Source organism: Aulonocara sp. 'chitande type north' Nkhata Bay, linkage group LG6 (assembly GCF_057382095.1).
Source record: "Aulonocara sp. 'chitande type north' Nkhata Bay isolate Kocher_YH1m ecotype deep benthic linkage group LG6, A_spYH_male_GT1.1, whole genome shotgun sequence".
Lineage (NCBI taxonomy): Eukaryota > Metazoa > Chordata > Actinopteri > Cichliformes > Cichlidae > Aulonocara > Aulonocara sp. 'chitande type north' Nkhata Bay.
Window position 1 is genome coordinate 6,807,133 of NC_141349.1, and position 21,168 is coordinate 6,828,300.

General features: G+C 39.5%; 2 protein-coding genes across 3 annotated transcripts; one reads left to right on the plus strand and one right to left on the minus strand.

The window, feature by feature from the left end:
* Positions 1–1,362: 1,362 nt before the first annotated feature.
* lgsn (lengsin, lens protein with glutamine synthetase domain) lies at positions 1,363–7,581 on the minus strand. Of its 2 annotated transcripts, none has more exons than XM_086294798.1 (4): positions 7,251–7,581; positions 6,330–7,014; positions 5,516–5,682; positions 1,363–2,725 (listed from the first exon to the last, which is right to left on the minus strand). In XM_086294798.1, exons 1-4 carry the CDS (start codon positions 7,290–7,292, stop codon positions 1,532–1,534), a joined length of 2,088 nt encoding a protein of 695 aa, XP_086150924.1. In that variant the 5' UTR covers positions 7,293–7,581; the 3' UTR covers positions 1,363–1,531. The 2 variants fall into 2 exon arrangements, with proteins under 2 accessions (XP_086150924.1, XP_086150925.1); XM_086294799.1 differs by having other exon boundaries at positions 6,330–7,034.
* Positions 7,582–12,931: 5,350 nt separating this feature from the next.
* ptp4a1 (protein tyrosine phosphatase 4A1) lies at positions 12,932–19,839 on the plus strand. The gene is made up of 6 exons (XM_086294800.1): positions 12,932–13,098; positions 14,892–15,589; positions 16,255–16,347; positions 16,707–16,837; positions 17,459–17,533; positions 18,619–19,839. Exons 2-6 carry the CDS (start codon positions 15,485–15,487, stop codon positions 18,734–18,736), a joined length of 522 nt encoding a protein of 173 aa, XP_086150926.1. The 5' UTR covers positions 12,932–13,098; positions 14,892–15,484; the 3' UTR covers positions 18,737–19,839.
* The last annotated feature ends 1,329 nt before the right edge of the window (positions 19,840–21,168 follow it).

Here is a 21,168-nt window from a genome sequence, read left to right on the forward strand (position 1 = left end):
GCATGCACGGTAGCTTTTCTTATGTTACCTTGTAAGAGGACATCAGGTGGGAGGTCAGAGAAAATCTGTGACCAAATAGACAATGACTCAGCCCTTCTGTGCTATTGCTAGCATTGTAGCATTATATTGCAGATAATAGGACTGTTTTGGTTTGATACTTCGGGTATGGATAATGTGCATGCACATTGAAGTAATTTGTTAGTTTTCTGGTTACTGTGCTTGACTGTGTGACCACTGAAGGAAACGTGCATTTTTCCTTTCAATTCATGCAAATTAAATCCCACTTTTGCTTTACAGATTAGAATGTAAAACTTTCTGCCCTTGAAATCAGCATTTGATAATTAGTTACTTTCAGCAAAAATGTCTGACACAACTTCACCTACTTCCAAGGTGCATGGAGAGGATGATAGAATTCACAATGCAGGAACTCCAGCAACACTTAAGGGAAGATGAACAACTTTAATAATTGACCAACGCGCTTCGGCTTGTGGCCTTCATCAGGGTCATAGTAAAACATTGTAGAAAATTGCATAAATACAAGACAGGAAACAGAAAAAAAATTCAAATTAACCAATCACGCATGTGTTATTTTGAGACAGGTGGGGATTATGTCTCCTCCCCCCCATCCTCATCATTAATGATCTAGTCCAGTATTTACTTGGGCGTGACTTAACCAATTAACCAATACCTACCTGTTATATGTCAGATGATCTATAATTAGTTACTTTGACAGACAGTAGTAGTCAGTTGTCTTCACCACCACTTCGCTGTCATTAAAGCATTTCTACACCTACTGTCAGCCAGACAAAATAGTTTGGTTTTACACAATGTTAAGACAACTTTTGACTTTGTTGACTTTCATTTACACAATGTTTCTGACACACACACTGGGGTGAGCAACCTTTGCATTTAACCGATGGTCTACTGCTACATGTATGAGCAGTTTAAAGAACTGCAACTTCAGTGCTAAGAGCTTCAAAAATAATGTGCCAAAGTAAGTGAGGCATAAATATAAATGGATGCACAATGGAGAGAACTTTAGCTTTCTACAGTGAACATGGCAATGTTTTGGCAATGACCCTATACTTGACCCTGTGTTCAAGATCAAATCCTTCTAACTAATATGCACTAAAAACAATTGACATTATTACTAAACCCTAAACCTATCCCTAGGTCTGGAGTTTAGGTTTGGAATGATCACCAAGGTTTAGTGCTACTATGCCATTATATTCACACCATTCAGAGTAAGAGCAGACTGCATTGTTCTTGGCATTAACAACCAGAACAGTGTTTTGCTGTGTGCATACAACAACAAAATAACTCAACAAAAAAATAGCACAATACTGCTGTTTATTTGGGGGGTTTAATGCCTTTATTTTGAAGTAATATCTTCTAAAATATCTAGAGTGTGTCTAATAATAATGTATAACATTGTATAAAATAAAATTGTGTATATTCAAGCAGCTGATTCACATGCTTTTAGTTGTTTGGCAGGAGGAGGTGTGTTTTGTATAAAGTAAATTCAGGGTTTCTATATGAAATACTCAAAGCACTTGTTCCTCTCATCATCCATTTCCTGGGTCTCAATCTCAAACTTCTTCATGGCAATGAAATACTGAATAAACGGCTCCCCAAGGGCACTGCGGATGACATGATCCTCCCCCAGCGCCTCCAGAGCTTCGTCAAGCTTTACTGGAATGGTGAACTCTTTCTGTTGGATAGGGGCTTTGTTAAGACTGCTTTCAACATTCAGGTTTCTTCTGATACCATCCAGTCCTGCAGCCACTGTAGCTGCAAGAACAATGTAAGGGTTGGCCATGGCTGAGCCCAGCTTGTTGTCAATGTGCGTCTCCCTCCCGCCGTGACACTTGATGTTGAAGGAGCTGCTGTTATCATTGCTGCCACAAGTGGCATACAGCAACCGCTTGGGGTCTTTGATGGTTTTGGCAATGTGACTTCTGCAACCCAGGCCAGGTGACATCAAACAGCTCAGGGCAGCAGAGTGGGTCAGGAGGCCTGCCAACCATTTTCTACCAATCTCAGACATCTCGCCTGCTTTCTCTCCACTGTGGAAAAGACTCCGTCGCCCATTAGCATCCCACAGGCTATGAGAGAGCACCCCAGCATTGTATAGACCATCGTCAGTAAAAAAGCTGGCAATGTAGCTGTGTTTGCGAGCCATTTCTTTGATGCCGGTGCGGAAGGTGAAGGCGCTATCAGCGGCAGCAATACCAAACTCTGGCCTCAGGTTGATCTCCATCTGCCCAGGGCCACTTGCAGAAGCAATGCTGTCTATGTCAGCCCCCATGCAGTACATGCTGTCCACTAGCTGCTGGAAGAAAGGCAGGTCATGGTTGCTGAGCAGGGTTGTGGCAGGAAACAGGAGTGTCTTTGGTCCAATCCGGTCCGGCGCTCCTAGTACACAACATTCATAGGTGAAGGATGAGTGCAGGGAGAAACCCAGGCTTTGGAGCTGACCGAGAAGCTGCTTGGCAATGAGGCGAGGCGAAGTGCGAAGGGGGCTTCCGGTCACGGTGCATGGGTCGCATATGACCCGTGCTGTTTGTTCAGCCCAGGGTAGGACCCTAAAAGTCGAAAGGTCAGGGATCAGAAGGACATCACTACTGAAATTGGCAGTGTTTGCATGGTCCACTTCATTGCTTTGTGGGCTCAGGGTTAGCTCCAAATAGCTTCTTGGCATTGGTACCCCATATACTGCTTTCTCCTGTGAGTGAAACATATGCATTAAAGCACTTCTCACCTTTCGTTAGAAGGGATAGATAGATAGATAGATAGATAGATAGTAGGGGTGCAACGATATTCGTATCGATATTGAACCTTTCGATACAGTGCTTTCGGTTCGGTACGCATATGTATCGAACAATACAACATTTGTAATTTATTTTATCAACTTTCCTTCTGACGATGCTGTCTGTGTTGAGCGCTCAGTGAATCTGCGTTCGACTACTCCGCCTAGGCTGCACTGTCGAGCGCAGATCCACTGAGCGCTCAACACAGACAGCATAGTCAGGAGCAGAGATGGGCAGTAACGCGTTACTTGTAACGCGTTACTGTAATCTGATTACTTTTTTCAAGTAACGAGTAAAGTAAGGGATTACTATTGCAAAATCAGTAATTAGATTACCATTACTTTCCCGTAGGAACGCTGCGTTACTGCGTTACTAAAACCGTGATTTTTTTTGCGAGAATGTCTCATGACAGTGACGTAAGCAAGTGCGACGTTGGTGACAGCAGCTGTGTGCAGATCAACAATGGATAATATATCGAGTGCGGGAGAGAGTATGAGCGTGCAGCGTTTAAAGTGTGGAAGTACTGACCTTACTTTGAGTTTGATTCCATAAAAAGTGACAAAAACATTAGCGTCCATCGTGCGTGGGAAGAAAACTTCTTTTTACAGCGAAAAAAACCCCTAAACTTCCGAGCAAGCACCGAGTAGCTACGACGTGATGGGAAACTCACTCGCGCGGATTCTTCAACTGACCGCAGCACACCTGCACCAGGGTAACCCTCCGCCTACCCTGCTCCTGCTTTACAGGTGAAAATAGAGCAAAAGGACCGCTGAGTCTTTGACTGTATTTATTTTCTGCTGTGTTTTACTTGCATCTATTTGAAAGACTGAGTGTAAACACAAAAAATATTTTATTTTATGTGCTGGAATGTGTAGAAAATAGGTTTAAATGTTAAACTAATTTATTCAAGTCAGAGAATGTTGCATATAATTAAATGTTTTGCTTGATGCATAAAGTTAAAAGATTAAAACTGATAAAACAAGTTAAAAAAAAGAGACTTTTCCATTTGATTACATTTTGTATGATGGATTATGTAGAAAAAGTAGAATTGGGCTGAAAGATCTATCACTTTATCACCTCTTCAGGTTGTAAATCGTGTTTTTAAAAAGTAACTAAGTAACTAAGTAATTAATTACTTTTGAAAATAAGTAATCAGTAAAGTAACGGGATTACTTTTTGGGGGGAGTAATCAGTAATTAGTTACTGATTACTTTTTTCAAGTAACTTGACCAACACTGGTCAGGAGGAAGAGCGCAGGGCAAGCTAGCGAGACAGAAGTTAAGCTCTCCTTGCAAGATGGACCTCCCCCACCCTCATTCAGATCTGGCGTTTGGAATTATTTTGGTTTTCATGTGACGTATGACCCTGAAGGTAAGCGAGTCATGGACTAAAGTAAAACAGTATGTTGGATGTGCCATGCAATGCTTAATTACATTGGTGTGAACTAGTGTGTTAGCGCAGTTAGCTCGTTAACGTGTTGGCCGTCTAGCCCCATGCACCGGGCGATCGGCGGTAGCTCGTTAACGGAGATTTGCCTGTTGTGGCGTTAAGGTCATTTCAACCAGATTAACCTGAAAGCACTAGTGGGAACACAACGAATATGACTGCACATTTACGCCGACATCATCCTAGTGCAAAGACAAAAACAACAAGCATGCTACTAACTTTAGCCGAGTCATTTAGACAGCTGTTAGCACGTGATTCTCCTTATGCTGCTGAGAATATAGCCCAGAAGAAGCGGATAGTATAGCTTTTATTTTGGAAAGAGACATTTCTCTGTAATAAACTCTCTTTTCCAAAGATGAGTGATTCCTCAATCAGATACAGGGCTTGCAAAATCGCTAGCCCGACGTCCCGGAGCTAGCGATCTTTCCAGTCGGGCTACAAAAATCTCTCTGCCCTGCCCGTCGGGCTATTGTAGGAAAAATATATGTCAATGCTTTTGCATTCTTTCAGAAATGTAGCTGGGTAATTATGTCATTGGCATCGGTGAGCCACTGTCAATTTGTGACATATTGAAATCGCGTTTGAATTTGCGCTTGTTTTTTTGCTTTCACTTTGCAATGACAGCACTGATCTGTGAGTGATGATAATTTGTGCACCAATTCCTCTGACATCGTCTTATTAATCGTTAGCTTACTATGCAAACATGACAAGTGAAATCTCCCGCAGCAAGCTTAAACATGTGAGAGGTTGATCGCACAGAGAATCGCTGAGCTTATGTGAGTCCGTGTGTAAAAGTAGCAGTATATATATTTTAGTTCTGCTGAGCCAAATAAGACAGGTCGGGGTGAAGAAGTGACAGCCAAAGAAAAGCTTACCACAAAACGGAGAAGTTATGACAAATGAGACTATAAGGCAAAAAGAAAGTGCAGCTTTATGGTTTCATGGACAAAAGAATTTCTGTGGCTGCAATATGACAAGCTAAATAACCAGGGCTGCACATAAGTGGTCCGCAGGTGCGCATTCACTGTCAAAATAAAAAACGCGCACAAGGGTTAGGGTTAAATTTAAAAACTGTACTTTTGAGTTAAAATATATATTTATAATTTTAATAAATGACAAATTAAAAAGGCATGAACATTTTTTTGTATCGAAAAAATATCGAACCGTGACACCAAAGTATCGAACCGAACCGAACCGTGAATTTTGTGTATCGTTGCACCCCTAATAGATAGATAGATAGATAGATAGATGTGCATTACATGGAAGAAGCGGACAGGTACTGTCTTGGACCTTGACACCCCATGGAGGTCAGTGGCTTCAAAGCGGACGAAGTTGATATTGTCACGTGCTATTTGTTGTTTAATTTGCTCCATGGCTGCAATGAACCTCTGGTTCCCAGAGATCTCAATAGTGTCTTTTCCGTTATCTGTGGGAAACAGTTTGAAATATTTGCAAAAACATTTGAGAATCTTTCATTTTAAATATAAAGTGTCACACTTTTGAAAGAAAAAAAAACATGTTGTTTTTTAAGTCAGAGATTTCATAATCAAGTTCAAGTAGCATCATCAGGACCACCCTAGACAAGAAACAATTATCTGGTTTAAGATAAGTTTCAAACAGTTTGTCCACAGGCAGCACAGTCAAGTGGATATTACAGCTTAAAACACCTCACTGTTAGTCACTGAATGTAATACTATGAGCAGAGAAAGCCAAATCCCACCAAAAAAATCCTTAAGCTAGACCTCATATATTGTTGTCCCAGATTCTTTTAAATGTAGAATAATGAGAGTTTATTACAACACTAATTTGTTTATTTTGATTAAATTACCTTTAAGAAGGTTTTAAATCATATGAATTTTCCAAAAACAAAAATGTGTCCATTTTTTATATTCAAGACAATGAGAAATATTCAGTATTCAGCTTTTATGAGCCAGTAATTTCTAATCGTTTTCCGTGAGCAGAAAGGTATCATTCCAAGTCTAATTATTTGCCAAATATATACTTTTTCAACATAAAATATTTCTTCCTTTCTATCAAGAACAGTGTAACTAAATCTAATCAAACTTCACCAACCTGTATGAGAACCGCCAGTCTCTCCCCAGGAGCCACCACTCACATATGTGTGGGTCCTGACTTCAGGCTGCCTATTTGTGTTGGCACTGAACCTGAACGAGCTGGATGAATCCATGGTGGAAGGCAGCTGAATAGATGTGCTATCTCTGGATCTGGGCCCCCTTCTGGAAGCATCAGAGTGTGGTTTGAAGGTGCTGAACACCCTGTGAGAGTTTCCATCATCCTGCCGTCCATCCGTCCCTCCACCACTAGTGCTGCTTCCGTGGAGATACGTGTAGGGACTCCCTGGTTTCCCCTCATGTCTTTCCCGGATACTGAGCAGGGGACTGACCCTCAGGATGGTCTTCAGCTCTTCCATGGTCTGCCTTGGAACACCCATTTTATCATAGGACAACCTGGTTTGACATGATGCCTCTGTGGTCCAGTCGTCCCCAGCGTCAGCTTCATCCACAGAGGGATCATTAACTTGCTCTGGGGGCTGGTGAGGCAGAGGGCCAATGGAGATAACTGTGGGAGTGTTGGGAGTTACTGGTGTACCGACGGGACCATGGATGATGGATGGGCCACCTCCTCTGCTATTCCAATCCATCGGAGGCACATACTTCCCAGTCACCCTGACTCCTTTCTTGCTGCCTAGACTCATCCCGGTGCCATCTATTTGGTCGTTGCTTCTATTTTGGCCTTCCTGGAAAACAAACAATGGCTCTGTCAGAATAATGGTAAGAGAAGGTCAAGTTATGCATGAAAATGATTACCAAGAAGTGTAAGCAATCAAATCTGAAATCATATTGAAAGACTTCTAAATTAAAAATACAATCCTCCAGGTATTTTTAAAAAAAGTGAAGTAATATATATGAAAACCCTACCAATGGACATTGCTCAATTAAATTCAAATCCAAAATGTAAATGTCAAGTTGTTACCTTGAAATCTTCAGAGTCATTCATTTCGTTTTTTGTACTCATGTACTGGGATTTGGATATTGATAGCCCCCCCTGTGAAAGAGCTTCACTCGCACATTAATTTTTATAGACAATTGGTACAATGATGACGGATTAGAAAATTCTTTCTGCCCCACAAAACAGCCACGAGAATCCAGCTGGAAACTGACATCAGCCGGCCACTGGTGGACACTGAAGCACTGCTGCTTTGAGCTCATTGGTTGTTTCCGAGACCAATTCAGTGGCGCTTTTGTGTCACCGCACAGTAAAACTGCAGAGCTCAGCAGTTCTGTGTGTGTTTCCAGAAAGATATGGGAGCAAAAGTATTTATTCCACACAATTATAAAGAGCAGACAATAGCAGCTGATACTGACAGTCTAAGCATTTAAGAACTGCTACAGGGCAGCGTGACACCAGCAACATAATTTTCTTAATTACTCAATAATAAATGGTGCCACTTTCTAATGTGTTTTATATTTAAATGCGGTGCCACAATATCTAAGTGTACTATTAAAACAATTGTAAAAGTGGTACTAAATTATAATTTAAAAATAAACCATAAGCCTAAATCATTACAGCCATTAATTTCAGCTTACTAAAGCAGATAAAAACATGTGAATCTGTTGGCTACTATGCATTCTGGGGGTTTTCAGTGAATCACAAAACAATCCTTCTTATTTTCCATTCCACCTTTTATGACAAAAATCTTGTCTTTAAACTGCTCAAAAATGTTAAACTTTGTACCACTTTATGTCTAGATCAAGTACCACCTACTGCATGTGATACACGTGTTACTGCTGATACAGCCAAGTCAAGGGATGTGTTACATTTATTTAATTCATAACTTTATTGAAATATGACCAAAAAAATCATGATGAGTATGTTAAGCTTTTTTATGCAGCTGTTTTTTATCCTTTCAATATAAGTTAACCTATCATTCCAAACAGCGGGTAGTCAAAACTGCGCCTATATTAAGTATTTTTATTTTTTGTCATTTACATTTACATTATTATTATTTTTATAACAGTAAAAAGTTCATGTGGAGTCTGAAACAAAAAAATAGCAACATATTTTTTAGCTCTTTGGCAACAGCAGGAAGGAAAAACTCCCTTTTAACAGGAAGAAACCAGGCTCAGGAAGGGGGCCATCTGCTGTGACCGGTTGGGAGAGAGAAGGAAGACAGGACAAAAGACAGGCTGTGGAAGAGAGACAGAGATTAATAACAAGTATGATTCAATGTAGAGAGATCTATTAACACACAGTGAGTGAGAAAGGTGACTGGAAAGGAAAAACTCAATGCATCATGGGAATCCCCGGCAGCCTACGTCTATTGCAGCATAACTAAGGGAGGATTCAGGGTCACCTGGTCCTGCCCTAACTATATGCTTTAGCAAAAAGGAAAGTTTTAAGCCTAATCTTGAAAGTAGAGATAGTGTCTGTCTCCTGAATCCAAACTGGAAGCTGGTTCCACAGAAGAGGGGCCTGAAAACTGAAGGCTCTGCCTCCCATTCTACTTTTAAATACTCTAGCAACAACAAGTAGGCCCGCAGAGCGAGAGCGAAGTGCTCTAATAGGGTGATACGGTACTACAAAGACATTAAGATAAGATGGGATATAATTATTTAAGACCTTGTGTGTGAGGAGCAGGATTTTGAATTCAATTCTGGATTTAACAGGAAGCCAATGAAGGGAAGCCAAAACAGGAGAAATCTGCTCTCTCTTTCTAGTCCCTGTCTTTTCAGTGAGTTTTTTGGACATCCTGATAATAATGAATTACAGTAGTCCAGCCTGGAAGTAATAAATGCATGAACTAGTTTTTCAGCGTCACTAAGAGACAGGATATTTCTAACTTTAGAGATGTTGCGAAAATGGAAGAACGCAGTCTTACATATTTGTTTAATATGTGCATTGAAGGACATATCCTGGTCAAACATGACTCCAAGGTTCCTCACAGCGTTACTGGAGGCCAAGGTAATGCCATCCAGAGTAAGAATCTGCTTAGATACGATATTTCTAAGATTTTCAGGGCCGAGTACAATAACCTCAGTTTTATCTGAATTAAGGAGCAGAAAGTTAGCGGTCATCCAGGTCTTTATGTCTTTAAGACATTCCTGCAGTTTAAGTAATTGGTGTGTGTTGTCTAGCTTCATTGATAAATAAAGTTGGGTGTTATTTACATAGCAGTGAAAATGTATGCTATGTCTTCTGATGATACTGCCTAAGCTCAGAGTCGGGCAGCTCAGCGTTGCTGAAAAACTGTACTTCAGTGCGGTTATCTAAAAATGGGGTACATCCCAGATCCGGTCCTGTCTAGACCCATGACATATTCATATATGTCATATATACCCTATTCTTTGTTTCTTCCTTTCTGGAACTCTTCCCACATATGTGGCTTTTTTTTGGGGGGGGGGGTGTTTTTTTGTTTTTGTTTTTTTTCTGTCTGTTTGTTTGTTTCTTTATGCTGCACAGAACCCTGTGGAACCCCATAATTAATCTTCTGTGTGAAGAGGACTCTCCATTTACATCAACAACTTAGATAGATATGATACAAACCACTGTGGAGCAGTACTTGTAATACCTACAGCATGCTCTGATCGCTGTAATAGGTTATTGTGCTCAACAGTATCGAACGCTGCACTGAGGTCTAGTGGTAGTACAAGCATAGACATGTGTTTACTGTCAGAGGCTATTGTTATCATTAATTATGCTAAAATTTGTTAATTGAAAATCACAAATTTGATTTAAAAAATCTACATTAATTTTGATAATTCATGTATGTTACTTTTTTCAATAATCTTTATAAGAATTCATTTTAAAACTTAAGGTATGTTTGAGTGCAGTATGTATTTTACCACAAAATATTGATGAACGAGTGACTCGATGATACCTTAATCAATGCTGGGCTACGATGAAGTCATCATGATCAGGATTTTTTCAACTGTTTTTCTATTTTTTGTTACCTGCACACTTCTGTTTAAAACAATGTTAGCCATGGTTCACTGTGACACATCACAATGTAGTATAATGATTAGAAGTGGAAATTTGCAATCAAAGCAAAGCTTATAATATTAAACACAAACAGACACACATATTTCCAGGGGTAGAACCTTCTATTATTCTTACTATACTAAGAAGCCAATTTCTTTTTAAAGTCTGAAAGGTTGTATAAGTGGATTGAAAAATGTATGATGGAAAATATTTTTACAATTAAAATGACACAGCAGCACGTATACTGCTGGAGTCATGAATGACCCTATTCAATGGCTTAAAGGCTAGAAAGGTTCCATTTTTTACAAGGAACTTCTCGACAATTTCAAAGGACAAAAATATGTAATTTGGTACTAACTAAAGAGAAAATATGCATTTTCTTTCCCATTTAAATATTATTATTTGCTTATTACTAACAGTTTGATCCTTCATGTACATTATGTGTTTTGTTTTCAGAACATGCTAAATACTGACATATTGCTGGCAGCTTCCAGTTTATTCAAGTAATTAACGGGAATCCATATCATGTATAGTTAATCAGTCTTTTAATTTACTTGCTGAAAAATAAGTCAAAACTAAAGTTACCTAAAATAAGATATATACTATAACGGTAAATCAATAATAAATTACTTTTTAACCAATTTCATAAACCATCTTAAAAGAAGGTTTGTTCAGTATATGTTTAGTCGGGATTATTGTACCTGTTGTAGTTATTCAGTCATTCTGGTGCTCCTCTTACTCGATTCTGATGACTCAGAATTAGATCCTGATGACTTAAGAATTACTCATCAAATAGTATGACTCAGTGGCTCTAGAGATCAGCTTCACATCCTCTCAGCATTAAGTTTAATGCACATGTTAATGATCTGGCTTTTGTTCTTAAACAGGGAATTTATAAAAGATTAAGAAATAACTACTTTGATCAAAGCTTTTGTACAGATGCATGCAAATCAAGAGTAAAGAAAAAAGAGAAGAAAATCATGTGGTTTACGTCTATGTAGACAGATCAAACTTTGCATGTGAATACAGGCATTTGAATTTTAATAGGCATGTGAAGACGTGAATACAAAGCAGATTTGATCAATATGACAAGGTTGGACGGTGGTGAATCTACAATACATTTAATTCTCAATTTATTTTTCCTTGATCATTTTATTAAAAAAATTAAACAAAAGTCCTTCATATTTTTAAACCGTTTTCAAATTTTTAAAGCAATAATATAATTATATTGAATAAGTAGTATCCCATGCTCCAGAAGGACTTCCCACCAGGGCACTTTGAGGGATGTAGTCAAATACCTTCTCCGTGTAGGCCATTATAACGTATTGGTTATGTTGTTGTCAGCAGTGGCTGTTTCTTTGCACATTGAACTCCCACAGGATCTGAGCTATTGTGTTTTGGGGTTTTTTTTGTGCATCCTTGCTGAGTGTTCCATTTGATTTTGGAACTTTTAACCCATGCTTGTAATAGATGTTCCTGTAGACTATCACATAGATTTAACTTAACAGAACATTTAATACAGCTGCCATAAGGCAAGAGGCAGGGTGCACCGATGCAGGGATAACACAGAGAGACAGACATCCATCAGCACTCATATTAATTTCTACGGACAATTTAGAATCCACAGTTAACCTAACCCCTCTGACTGCATGTCTCGAGATTGTGGGAGGAAGGCAGAGTACCCAATGAGAACCTACACGGACACGGGGAGAACATGCAAACTCCACAGAAAAAGGCCCTGGCCAGATGTTGGATTGAAAACCAAGAATTTCTTTGCTGTGAAGAAACAGTGCTATCCACGGTCCCACCTTGCTGCCCCTTTTCTATCTAAGATTTATACACAGTCACACATAGTGAGCTACTCAGGGTTCGATATCTTGCCTAGTATCTGGAATAGTAGCAGACTGGAGCAGCCAGAGATCAAACCAACAACCTTCCAATTAGTAGATGACCTGTTCTACCACCCTGTAAATATGATGGTTGATTTGAACCCAGGACCTTCTTATTGTGAGCCAGAAGAGCTAACCACTGCACCCATTTGTGATTCAAAGCACAGTAAAAAAGCTTTAAAACTCAGAAATTATTTGGGAATTTTCCTTTCCATTTCAAGTTATGAAATGTATCTACACAAAGGTCTGTTCACATGAAGTCAAAAGAACCACACATGTATAATTCTATGGTGTCGTGATTTCTGGCCTCCTCTGTCCTTGTGTATTTTCTGGAAGTGAAGGACGAATTAGGCCACAGTCACCAACTGACCTTTGCAGCCTGAAGACAGAGAGATGTCTGGACATAACACTACACATTTTCAGGGTGGGGTTTCACGAGACCAGTCAAGCTAAAGGCAAAAGGAAAGAAAGACAAAGGGTTAAGGAAGTTCGGTTTAGCTTCGAAATAAAGCTCTGTAAACAAGGAATGGGACATGATGCGTGAGCATTCATCAAGACATTTACACATTGGGACGTTTTAAACATTTCATTATTTAAGATTTTGAATATTTTTGTTGTATGCTCACATAGTGTATAGTTCTACAAAATTATACATTTAATTCAGCTACCAGAAACCTTTAGTAAAAACTAAAGGTACATAACTTACAACTAAAGGTGTATATTTAATACTGAACAGTGTTTTATAGTGAAAGTCCTGACAGGAAATGACGTTAGTATCTCGGGCTCTCGCGCGCTCTCTCTCTCTAACTCTTTCCCGGCAGATCAGGAGACTTCGGCTCCGCTCGGAGAAACAGCACAGGACTTTATGGTGGAAAACCGTTTCATAGTTTTACCTTTTTCTAGGGACCGGCTGTATGATTAAGCTACAATCTTCAATGAGTAAGCATATCCCAGTAAGTAACCTGTTTTTCGTGGCTGCCATTTTGTTTCTCGGTTTCGTCTCCTAGGCTCCTCTGGTAAATCAGTACGTTACGGTGAACTGTTACCAGCTGGCCTTCACGTTGCTTCGATGAAATCACGGCCTGCTCGATAAAAACCCAGTTCAATATTTCCACAGTGCTATTGCCTAACGTTGCCTTTCTCATTTAACTGTAACGAAAATTCACAGAACATGGATTTGGCCATGTTATTTGAGTGCAATCTTAGAGCTGCATGATGATCGTCACGATTAGGAAGCGGCTGACGGATGCGCAGCTCGGGCTGGTCCCGGCTCTTCACTCGGAGTTTTTGCCGTCTAAAATCGACGCATATTTATTTGAAATAAACGAAACACGTAAATGACGTGTTGTTAGTGGTTTGCGAGACTGGCTACGTGCACGGTGTCTGGGTCGGGCGTCTTTTTGTCACCTCAGAGCACTGTGCAGTCTGTCACAGCTCCCGACGGCGCCTATAGGCCTCTAATGTTATATGATGGCGCCCGGTCTATCCTCACACAAAGGACACTTTACAGCCTTGTAATGCAATGCAGAGACATGTCTGCTATTTAAGCCACTTCTGCTTTGCTTCACGTCTCTCTTATATTTACAAATCACTGTCCTTTCAGTCAGGCAGTGGCTTTTAAGTGCTTGGTAATATTTCTAAGTAAATGCTGCTTTTCGGCCGGAAAATAGCAGATTAACAAAGCATGCTTGACCGGCTTAGATTTTACTATTTCGACAATAAGATGAAGAAAACCTTTCCAGTAAGCCAGCGCTCGGGTATCGAGCTTCTGTGAGGAGTAAAGGGCAGAAGCATTAGGGAGGAAATGGCAGAGAAAGCATTTGTGAGTCACATTTCTGACGATCATAACAGCGTGTATGTTAAAGCCCCGCTGAAGGCCCCACGGTAAGCTCAGCCTGCGCACACAGATACGACCTGGATGTCAGAAATGACACGTTATATATTTATTTCTGCTGTACAGCGGCAGCACTGCACTGTGATTTTATGTACTGGGAGGTACAGTCTGCTCTGCTGTGTTAATCATTGCGTTATCTGAAACACCACTTTCTCTGCATGGGAATCAAACCCCAGACACTCTAGTGTATTTAGTCTCCAAACAATGTTAATGTGGCTGTTGACATACTTGAGTGTGAAACTTGGCATAATTTAAAAAAAAAAAAAAAAAAGAGTAGCTCAGAAAGGCTGCGGTTTAACTGCCTGTTTCAGGGTAGCTAATATAAAGAAAATTATACTGTGGGATTCGATTACTGTCATTACACCCTAAATCTGTGTTTCTAGCCAGACTCTGTGCTGTTGTCTGAAGGTAATTCTAAAATTCAAATGAGGAAATTTGTTTTATTCTTTTAAAAATGAATGGCTCATGACTTTACTGAAAATCCCTCACTTGTTTCACGGCTGCTTTGTCTATACTTTGGCCCTGTGCTTCCTCTATGATCTAATCCCTTTGTCTTTTACTCTGATGGAGTGGTATGTTTGACTAGGGGCTTATGGATATGTGTTTGGGATTAGAGTTGTCACAATATCAGATTTTCCATTTCATGATTATTGTGCTTAGGAAAAAAGAAAAGAGGCACAGTTTCCATATAGAATGTGAATAAAAACAGTTTCTCAGTAAAAGTTTCTTTTTGGCAAATGAATTGAACTACACTGAGAACAGTTGCCTGTGCTTTTTGTGTTCTTTAAAGGTGTTTAAAAAAAATAAAAAATTAAGCTTTTCTTCCCTCCTCCCCCCCTCTGTGTCCTGCAGCAGTTCTGTGGTGTTCTGGGTCACACATTTATGGAGTTTCTGAAGGGCAGTGGGGACTACTGCCAGGCTCAGCACGCTGCCTATGCAGATGAGTGAACAGCCAAACTCGCCATCGATCCGACGCACTTGAGCCACAGGAGGGACCCCGGAAAGTTGGCAGGACCGGGACTCCTCCCAGAACCAGCGATAACTCGGCCTGGATGGGGTAACTCCACCTGCTGCACACTGCCCTCGTCGGCTTCCGCCTGGCCAGAATCAAGGTGGAACCAACCTTGGTTTTTTTTTTCTTCCTTTTCTTTTGTTTTATTCCAAAGGAGAGGGTTTGAGTTACTTCTCCAATTGTCCGCCCTTCCCAGCTGCCAACTTCCCAAATTTGCCTGTTACTGTTCTTTTTGGCGGGATTATTTTTATTTTATTTTGACACTTAGCCTTGCCAACCTCGAAGAAGACTGGAGGATTTTTTTCTTTCGGAGTTCCTCAAAACTTGTTGGACATTTGTTTGACATTCCCTCCGAGTTTAACTGTTTACATTAGTGTTTACTCTGTGGAAGACATTTTAGTTTTGTTATACATTTTTTTCCCGCATTGTCACGATGGCTCGAATGAACAGACCAGCCCCTGTGGAGATTACCTACAAAAACATGCGGTTCCTCATTACCCACAATCCCACCAACGCCACCCTGAACAAGTTCATAGAGGTGAGCCAAATTGTGGTCAAGTGTTTACATATTACAGAGTGTATATTACTCTAAGCCCACATTGGAGAAGCATGTAACCGGTGATTACATGTTGAGAAATATTTTGGAAACGACCGCAGTTTAAAATCTTTCCTGGAAATGTTTCAGCCAATGAACGCAATGACTACAGAATCGTTTTAGATTACAGGAATTGACGTATGTAGGTGTATTACTGTCAGTGTGCTTTAGAGGGTTGGGCAATCGGACAAAATTGGTGACTAAAATCAATTGATTCCTTTAACAGTTGGCTTTTTTTCACAGACTTCAAGAAATTGCACATTACAAAAGAGCTACCAGACAGTACCTCTTTCCTTTAAAAGGGAAATACACACAAGAACAGATTAGCCGCTTATGTCAACCAAAGGCAGTGGGATGTCACTAAAATAGTCATGGGCGAAGCTATCTAGCTTAACTTATCAACTCTTTAGTCAAGCGAATGATCTAAAAACTGATGATATGAAGAATATCACTAACTGACATGAGCTAGTGTTTGCATACATCAGCAAATTCATTTTCACTTCTTTTTGTTGGAATTTTAACGTGTCGTCCAACCTTAGTATCCTGAGGTAGCTTTAACAGTCTTGTTTGCCTCTTTCGCTCATAAATCCTGTGACATGTGATTACAGGAGTTGAAAAAATATGGAGTCACCACGGTTGTGAGAGTCTGTGAGGCCACCTATGATGCCACCCTGGTGGTGAAAGAGGGAATCCAGGTTCTGGTGAGTTCACACTTCTGACTTCATCATGACTCCTAATGTTTCAAACCAAAACAAATGTAGTTTTTTTTTTTTTTTTTCATTGCTCTGGGTTTTCCCCCCCAGTATACCAGGCTATTGTTTTGTTTTGTTTTTTATTCTGGTTTTTATTGTGTAACAGATTTAGGTTTGGGGGGGGGGGGGGGGTTCCCTCCAAGCGAAGGTTCAGATTGTGCAGGAAGACAAGCTCCACGGGTGTCCTTGCTGCTGCAACAACATTTTTCTTTCCCCGCAGCTCAGCCTTCTCACTTCTTTTGTTTTGGTTTCCAAGGAACGGAGGCCACTGACATCATTTCCTTTTTTCTTCTCTCTTCTTTCTGCAGGATTGGCCATTCGACGATGGAGCTCCTCCCTCCAATCAGATCGTGGATGATTGGCTGAACCTGCTGAAGCTGAAGTTCAGGGAGGAGCCCGGCTGCTGCATTGCTGTGCACTGTGTAGCAGGGCTGGGGAGGTAAGCAGTCACTGACACAAAGATTCAAGTTGTTATATTTTACGTATGATAGTGAAATGTGGCTCTTGCTTCTGTTTGTATTCTGATACAGAAGCAGTCGGTGCTAAAACAGTTATTTGATGATCCCTGTTTTCATATTGTTTTTATATTGTACATAAGCTTTTATTTTAGGGGATTTTCTCTAACAAAACTGTTTGAATCCATTAAATAACGTTTCCCCCATTATCTGACTTTTAAATGATTAATCCACCAATCCAAAGGATAACTGCAGAACTACAACCTGAGCTATCATAGTGAAAACTATCATATAGGAATAACATCCTTGTTGTCAGTTGTGGTTTGAAAAACAAACCAAGAAGATCTTAAGCAAAGACGCAGTCATTTGCATTTTCTTTGATCCTGCTGTACGTGACTCACAGTATCACCCACATTTTGTCCCAAGTGTGTGCTTCCTTAGTACAGACAACCTGCCAGGTCCTGTCTCTGTCCTGTTTGCTTTAATCTGATCTATGAGGAAGCAATGTTTGTTTGTTTTGTTTTTGTAATTGGAGCAAAACACTATTTTGCATGTTAGTTTTAACTAACATTCCTGGTACTGTCTGTTCCCTTTCTTTTTCACAGAGCTCCTGTTCTGGTGGCACTCGCTTTGATTGAATGTGGGATGAAGTATGAAGATGCTGTCCAGTTCATTCGACAGTAAGTAAAAATCATTTGGCAGGAAATGATTAAAGAAGCTACTTTTTTTTTTTTTTTTTTTTTTTTTTTTTTTTTTGGATGAGTTGAGGTTTTTTATTATAAAACCATTAAAATATCTGATAGTTAATTACATTTGTAAGGCTCTCTGGTGGACAGACTTTGGCATTAACTTTGAGAAAATCCTTGATTTTTGTCTTGCAGTAACCTGATACTTTGATACGTAAAGCAGGGAGGCCTGAGTCATATCTATAAATAGCAGAGATGTCAGAGAGTGAGATAAAGGATGATTCAGTAGGTGTGCTTTAAAGTATGTGTCATCCCTTGAAATATTTATAGAGCACTTGGCAGTCAGCTTTTTTTTCCAAAGACTAATCAATAAAATGAGGGCAAGCTCAGCAATTTGAGGCTGTCATAGAAAGTGGTGTTATATTATTGATTAAATATTATTAATACGGATAAAATCCATTTTTTTCTTTTTAAATTAACAGTTAATAATAGGACTTGAATTTTTTAAAGTTTCTTTTAAAATCCTCAACAAGCCAAAGAATCGTTATCATGCTGAATGTAAAAATCATACATATTGCCATGAATCTTCATATAGAACAGAGTTAGTTGACTATTTCTGTAAATGTAATAGTACAGGGCAACCACTTTGCTCTTTTCCAACCCAGCATTTATATTCTTGCACTCTATCACAGTACCTTGTTATTCAGAGTACTGGTCCTTAATACAGCATTTTAATTCCTTTCCGTTTCCCTTTAACCAATCATCTGATTGGTTGCCCCTCACACCCAGAAGGTTAGAACAGTTAGTGGGTGGAGCTTCTTTTCTTACAGTCACAGATCTGTGGCTGAGCTTTCCTCTCTAACATCAGACAAAGCCATCATAGAAAAGCCTGTAAGTAGGGTTCACAAAAGCTGAGCGTTTGACTCACAGGGGTTAGACTGCTTATATGCACACTGACATGAATTATTTAAACTTTGGGCATGTTTAATATATTACAATATCCATGGTAGCAATATATATTATGGATTTACAAAAAAATCGGCAGTCATGAGCTAATTAATTTCTACACTTGCTTTCAGGAAGCGCAGAGGAGCATTCAACAGCAAGCAGCTGATCTACCTGGAGAAATATCGTCCAAAGATGCGCCTGCGTTTCAAAGATTCTAACGGCCATCGCAATAACTGCTGCATCCAATAGAGCCAAACATTGAGCCACACCAACCTCTCCCCAACCTACCCTCCAACACAGAAGAGTTTCATTAAACCTTGCTAGCTTATAACCTGGCAGGCTTCCTTTTTTTTTTTTTTCTTCTTTTTTTTTCTTTTTCTTCATTGTGTTGTATTTTAATTTGGAAAACCATGCTTGGTAAATGAAATTCCCCCTCCCTTTCTAGTTTCAAAATTAAATGTCAAAAAAAATGAAAAACAAGAGTTGTGTGAACAGAGTTTTTTCTTCATGTGCCCAGAAAAAAAAATAGGAAGAGTCGTGTATCATTGTAAGATGTTGGATTAACTGTTTTCTGAAAATGCATCCCAAAGATTTTGATTGGCCCGTGCATTCACATTGCCTGAAAATGTGTTAAAAAAAAGAAAAGAAAAGAAAATAGGTTAAAGAAATGTTTTCTTGATGTGAACAATTATGTGTACCCTGTTCAATTTTAGGATTCAGTTTCAAGACTGACTAGAAAGAGGTATGCCTTTCTTCAAATCAGATGGATCATCCATAAATGCCTTACAATCGGAAGTGGAACAAAGGCAATCGAGCAGGAGTCGGCTCCTGTTGGCATTTGGAAAAGGTGTTTCATTTTTCTACTTGGAACAAAAAAAACCCTAAACTGTTGCCTTTGTCTTGTGCAGGAAGTCTTACACACACTTATGCCCTTTCAGTAACTATTTTTTATTATAAATGCTTAACTGTTGCAATATTTGTCAATTGAAAGTCTAGGAACTTTTTAGTCTTTATCAGACCTTCTGTTTACTTATTAACTGCCATGTTAAAATAAAAATGTGATCTTTTTCATTTTTCCTTTTTTGGTTTATTTTTGTTTAGTTTTGTTTGTGTGTGTGTGTGCGCTTCAAACTGGACTTCCAACATCTGCAATATTTTGTATGCCTTTTTATTTGATGTCCATAACTTAAGACTTGGATACTTGATGATTTTATGTATTTGAAAATGTGTACTATTATTATTAGGTTGGCTATTTATACTATCAATGGATGTGTGATTTAGTACAGTGAGCAAAAAAGTTTTACCTGTTCACCAACTTGTGAGAGTACATTAAATGATACACTGAAAAAAGATGTTGGTCTTTTCTCCCCATTTTCTCAAGAGAAGAAAAATGCAGGAGGGGTTTGAGCAAAATAGGACTGATAAATACTTCTTAATAAAAAAAAATGTTGCAGATGTAGCGCTAAAAGACTTTCTTGAAAAATGATAATAATGGATTGGATTTATATAGCGCTTTTCAAGGCACCCAAAGCGCTTTACAATTCCACTATTCATTCACTCGCATTCACACACTGGTAGATTTAGCTGTTTGGTTGAATAGCGGCTTTTTCTCAAACCTTTCATCGTAAAATACCTGTATTTTTAGCATTTACATCACCAATAGTCCAGTAAACCAGTTTACATTTTAATCATTGCAAAGACTAAAATTTAGCTAATTTGTGGCCCAATATGAGTTGACAGTTACATTTGTTTCAGTTTCTATAGTCTTTGAAATAAAACATTCAGTCCCATGATTAATTCAACGCCCTGCTAGGGCCGTAACACTGGGTGACTGGCTCCAAGATGAGTCCTGTTGGTTCAAACTTCTTCCATTTACTGTCGATGGAGGCCATCGTGCTCATTTGGACCTTCAGTACTTCAGGAATTTTTCGGTATCCTTCCCAATATCTGAACCACAATGCAATCCTGTCTCTCAGATTTACAGACAATGCTTTGGACTTTATGTCTTGGTTTAGGCTCTGACATGCACTGCCAACAATGGGACCGTATTTGTCAAATCAGACCTCATATCCAATCAACTGAATTTACCACAGGTGGATTCCAGTCAAGTTGTAGAAATATCTGCCAAAGATCCGTGGAAACTATTTACACTGGCCACTTTGTTAATTATACCTTACTATTACCAGGTTAGACCTTACCTGCCCTAATTCTGACACAGGTCAAACAAGATGCTAAAAACATTCAGTGGAAACTTTGATTCATATTGGTGTGATGAACATCTTTATATTATAGAGTCTTCAAAATAGCCACCTTTTGCTTTGATTACTGCTTTGCACACTCTTGGCATTCTCTCGATGAGCTTCATGAGGTCATCACCTGAAATGGTTTTCCAACAGTCTTGAAGGAGTTCCCAGAGATGCTGAGCATTTGTTGGCCCTTTTGCCTTCACTCTGCGTCCATTTCTTCCAAAATCATCTGGATTGGGTTTAGGTCAGGTGACTGTGGAGACCAGGGGCCCGTTCTTCGTACCTCGCTAAGTAGGTTAGCCGGATTAGATTGTTGACGATTTCGCGTGATCCTGGATCAGTCGGTTCCCCGAAGCTCATCCGGGACTTGCTGTCATAGCAACAGAGCCGTAAGCGTAAACCTGCTCGGGAGCAGGTTTACTTTATGTAAACAGG

Coding starts and splice junctions, on each gene's coding strand:
- lgsn (XM_086294798.1), bottom strand. CDS start 7,292: ATGAGTACAAAAAACGAAATGAATGACTCTGAAGATTTCAAG. Junction 7,015..7,250: donor ATGACTCTGAAGATTTCAAG/GTAACAACTTGA, acceptor TTTGTTTTCCAG/GAAGGCCAAAATAGAAGCAA. Junction 2,726..5,515: donor TACCTGTCCGCTTCTTCCAT/GTAATGCACATC, acceptor TTTCACTCACAG/GAGAAAGCAGTATATGGGGT.
- ptp4a1 (XM_086294800.1), top strand. CDS start 15,485: ATGGCTCGAATGAACAGACCAGCCCCTGTGGAGATTACCTACAAAAAC. Junction 16,838..17,458: donor TGTGTAGCAGGGCTGGGGAG/GTAAGCAGTCAC, acceptor TCTTTTTCACAG/AGCTCCTGTTCTGGTGGCAC. Junction 17,534..18,618: donor GCTGTCCAGTTCATTCGACA/GTAAGTAAAAAT, acceptor ACTTGCTTTCAG/GAAGCGCAGAGGAGCATTCA.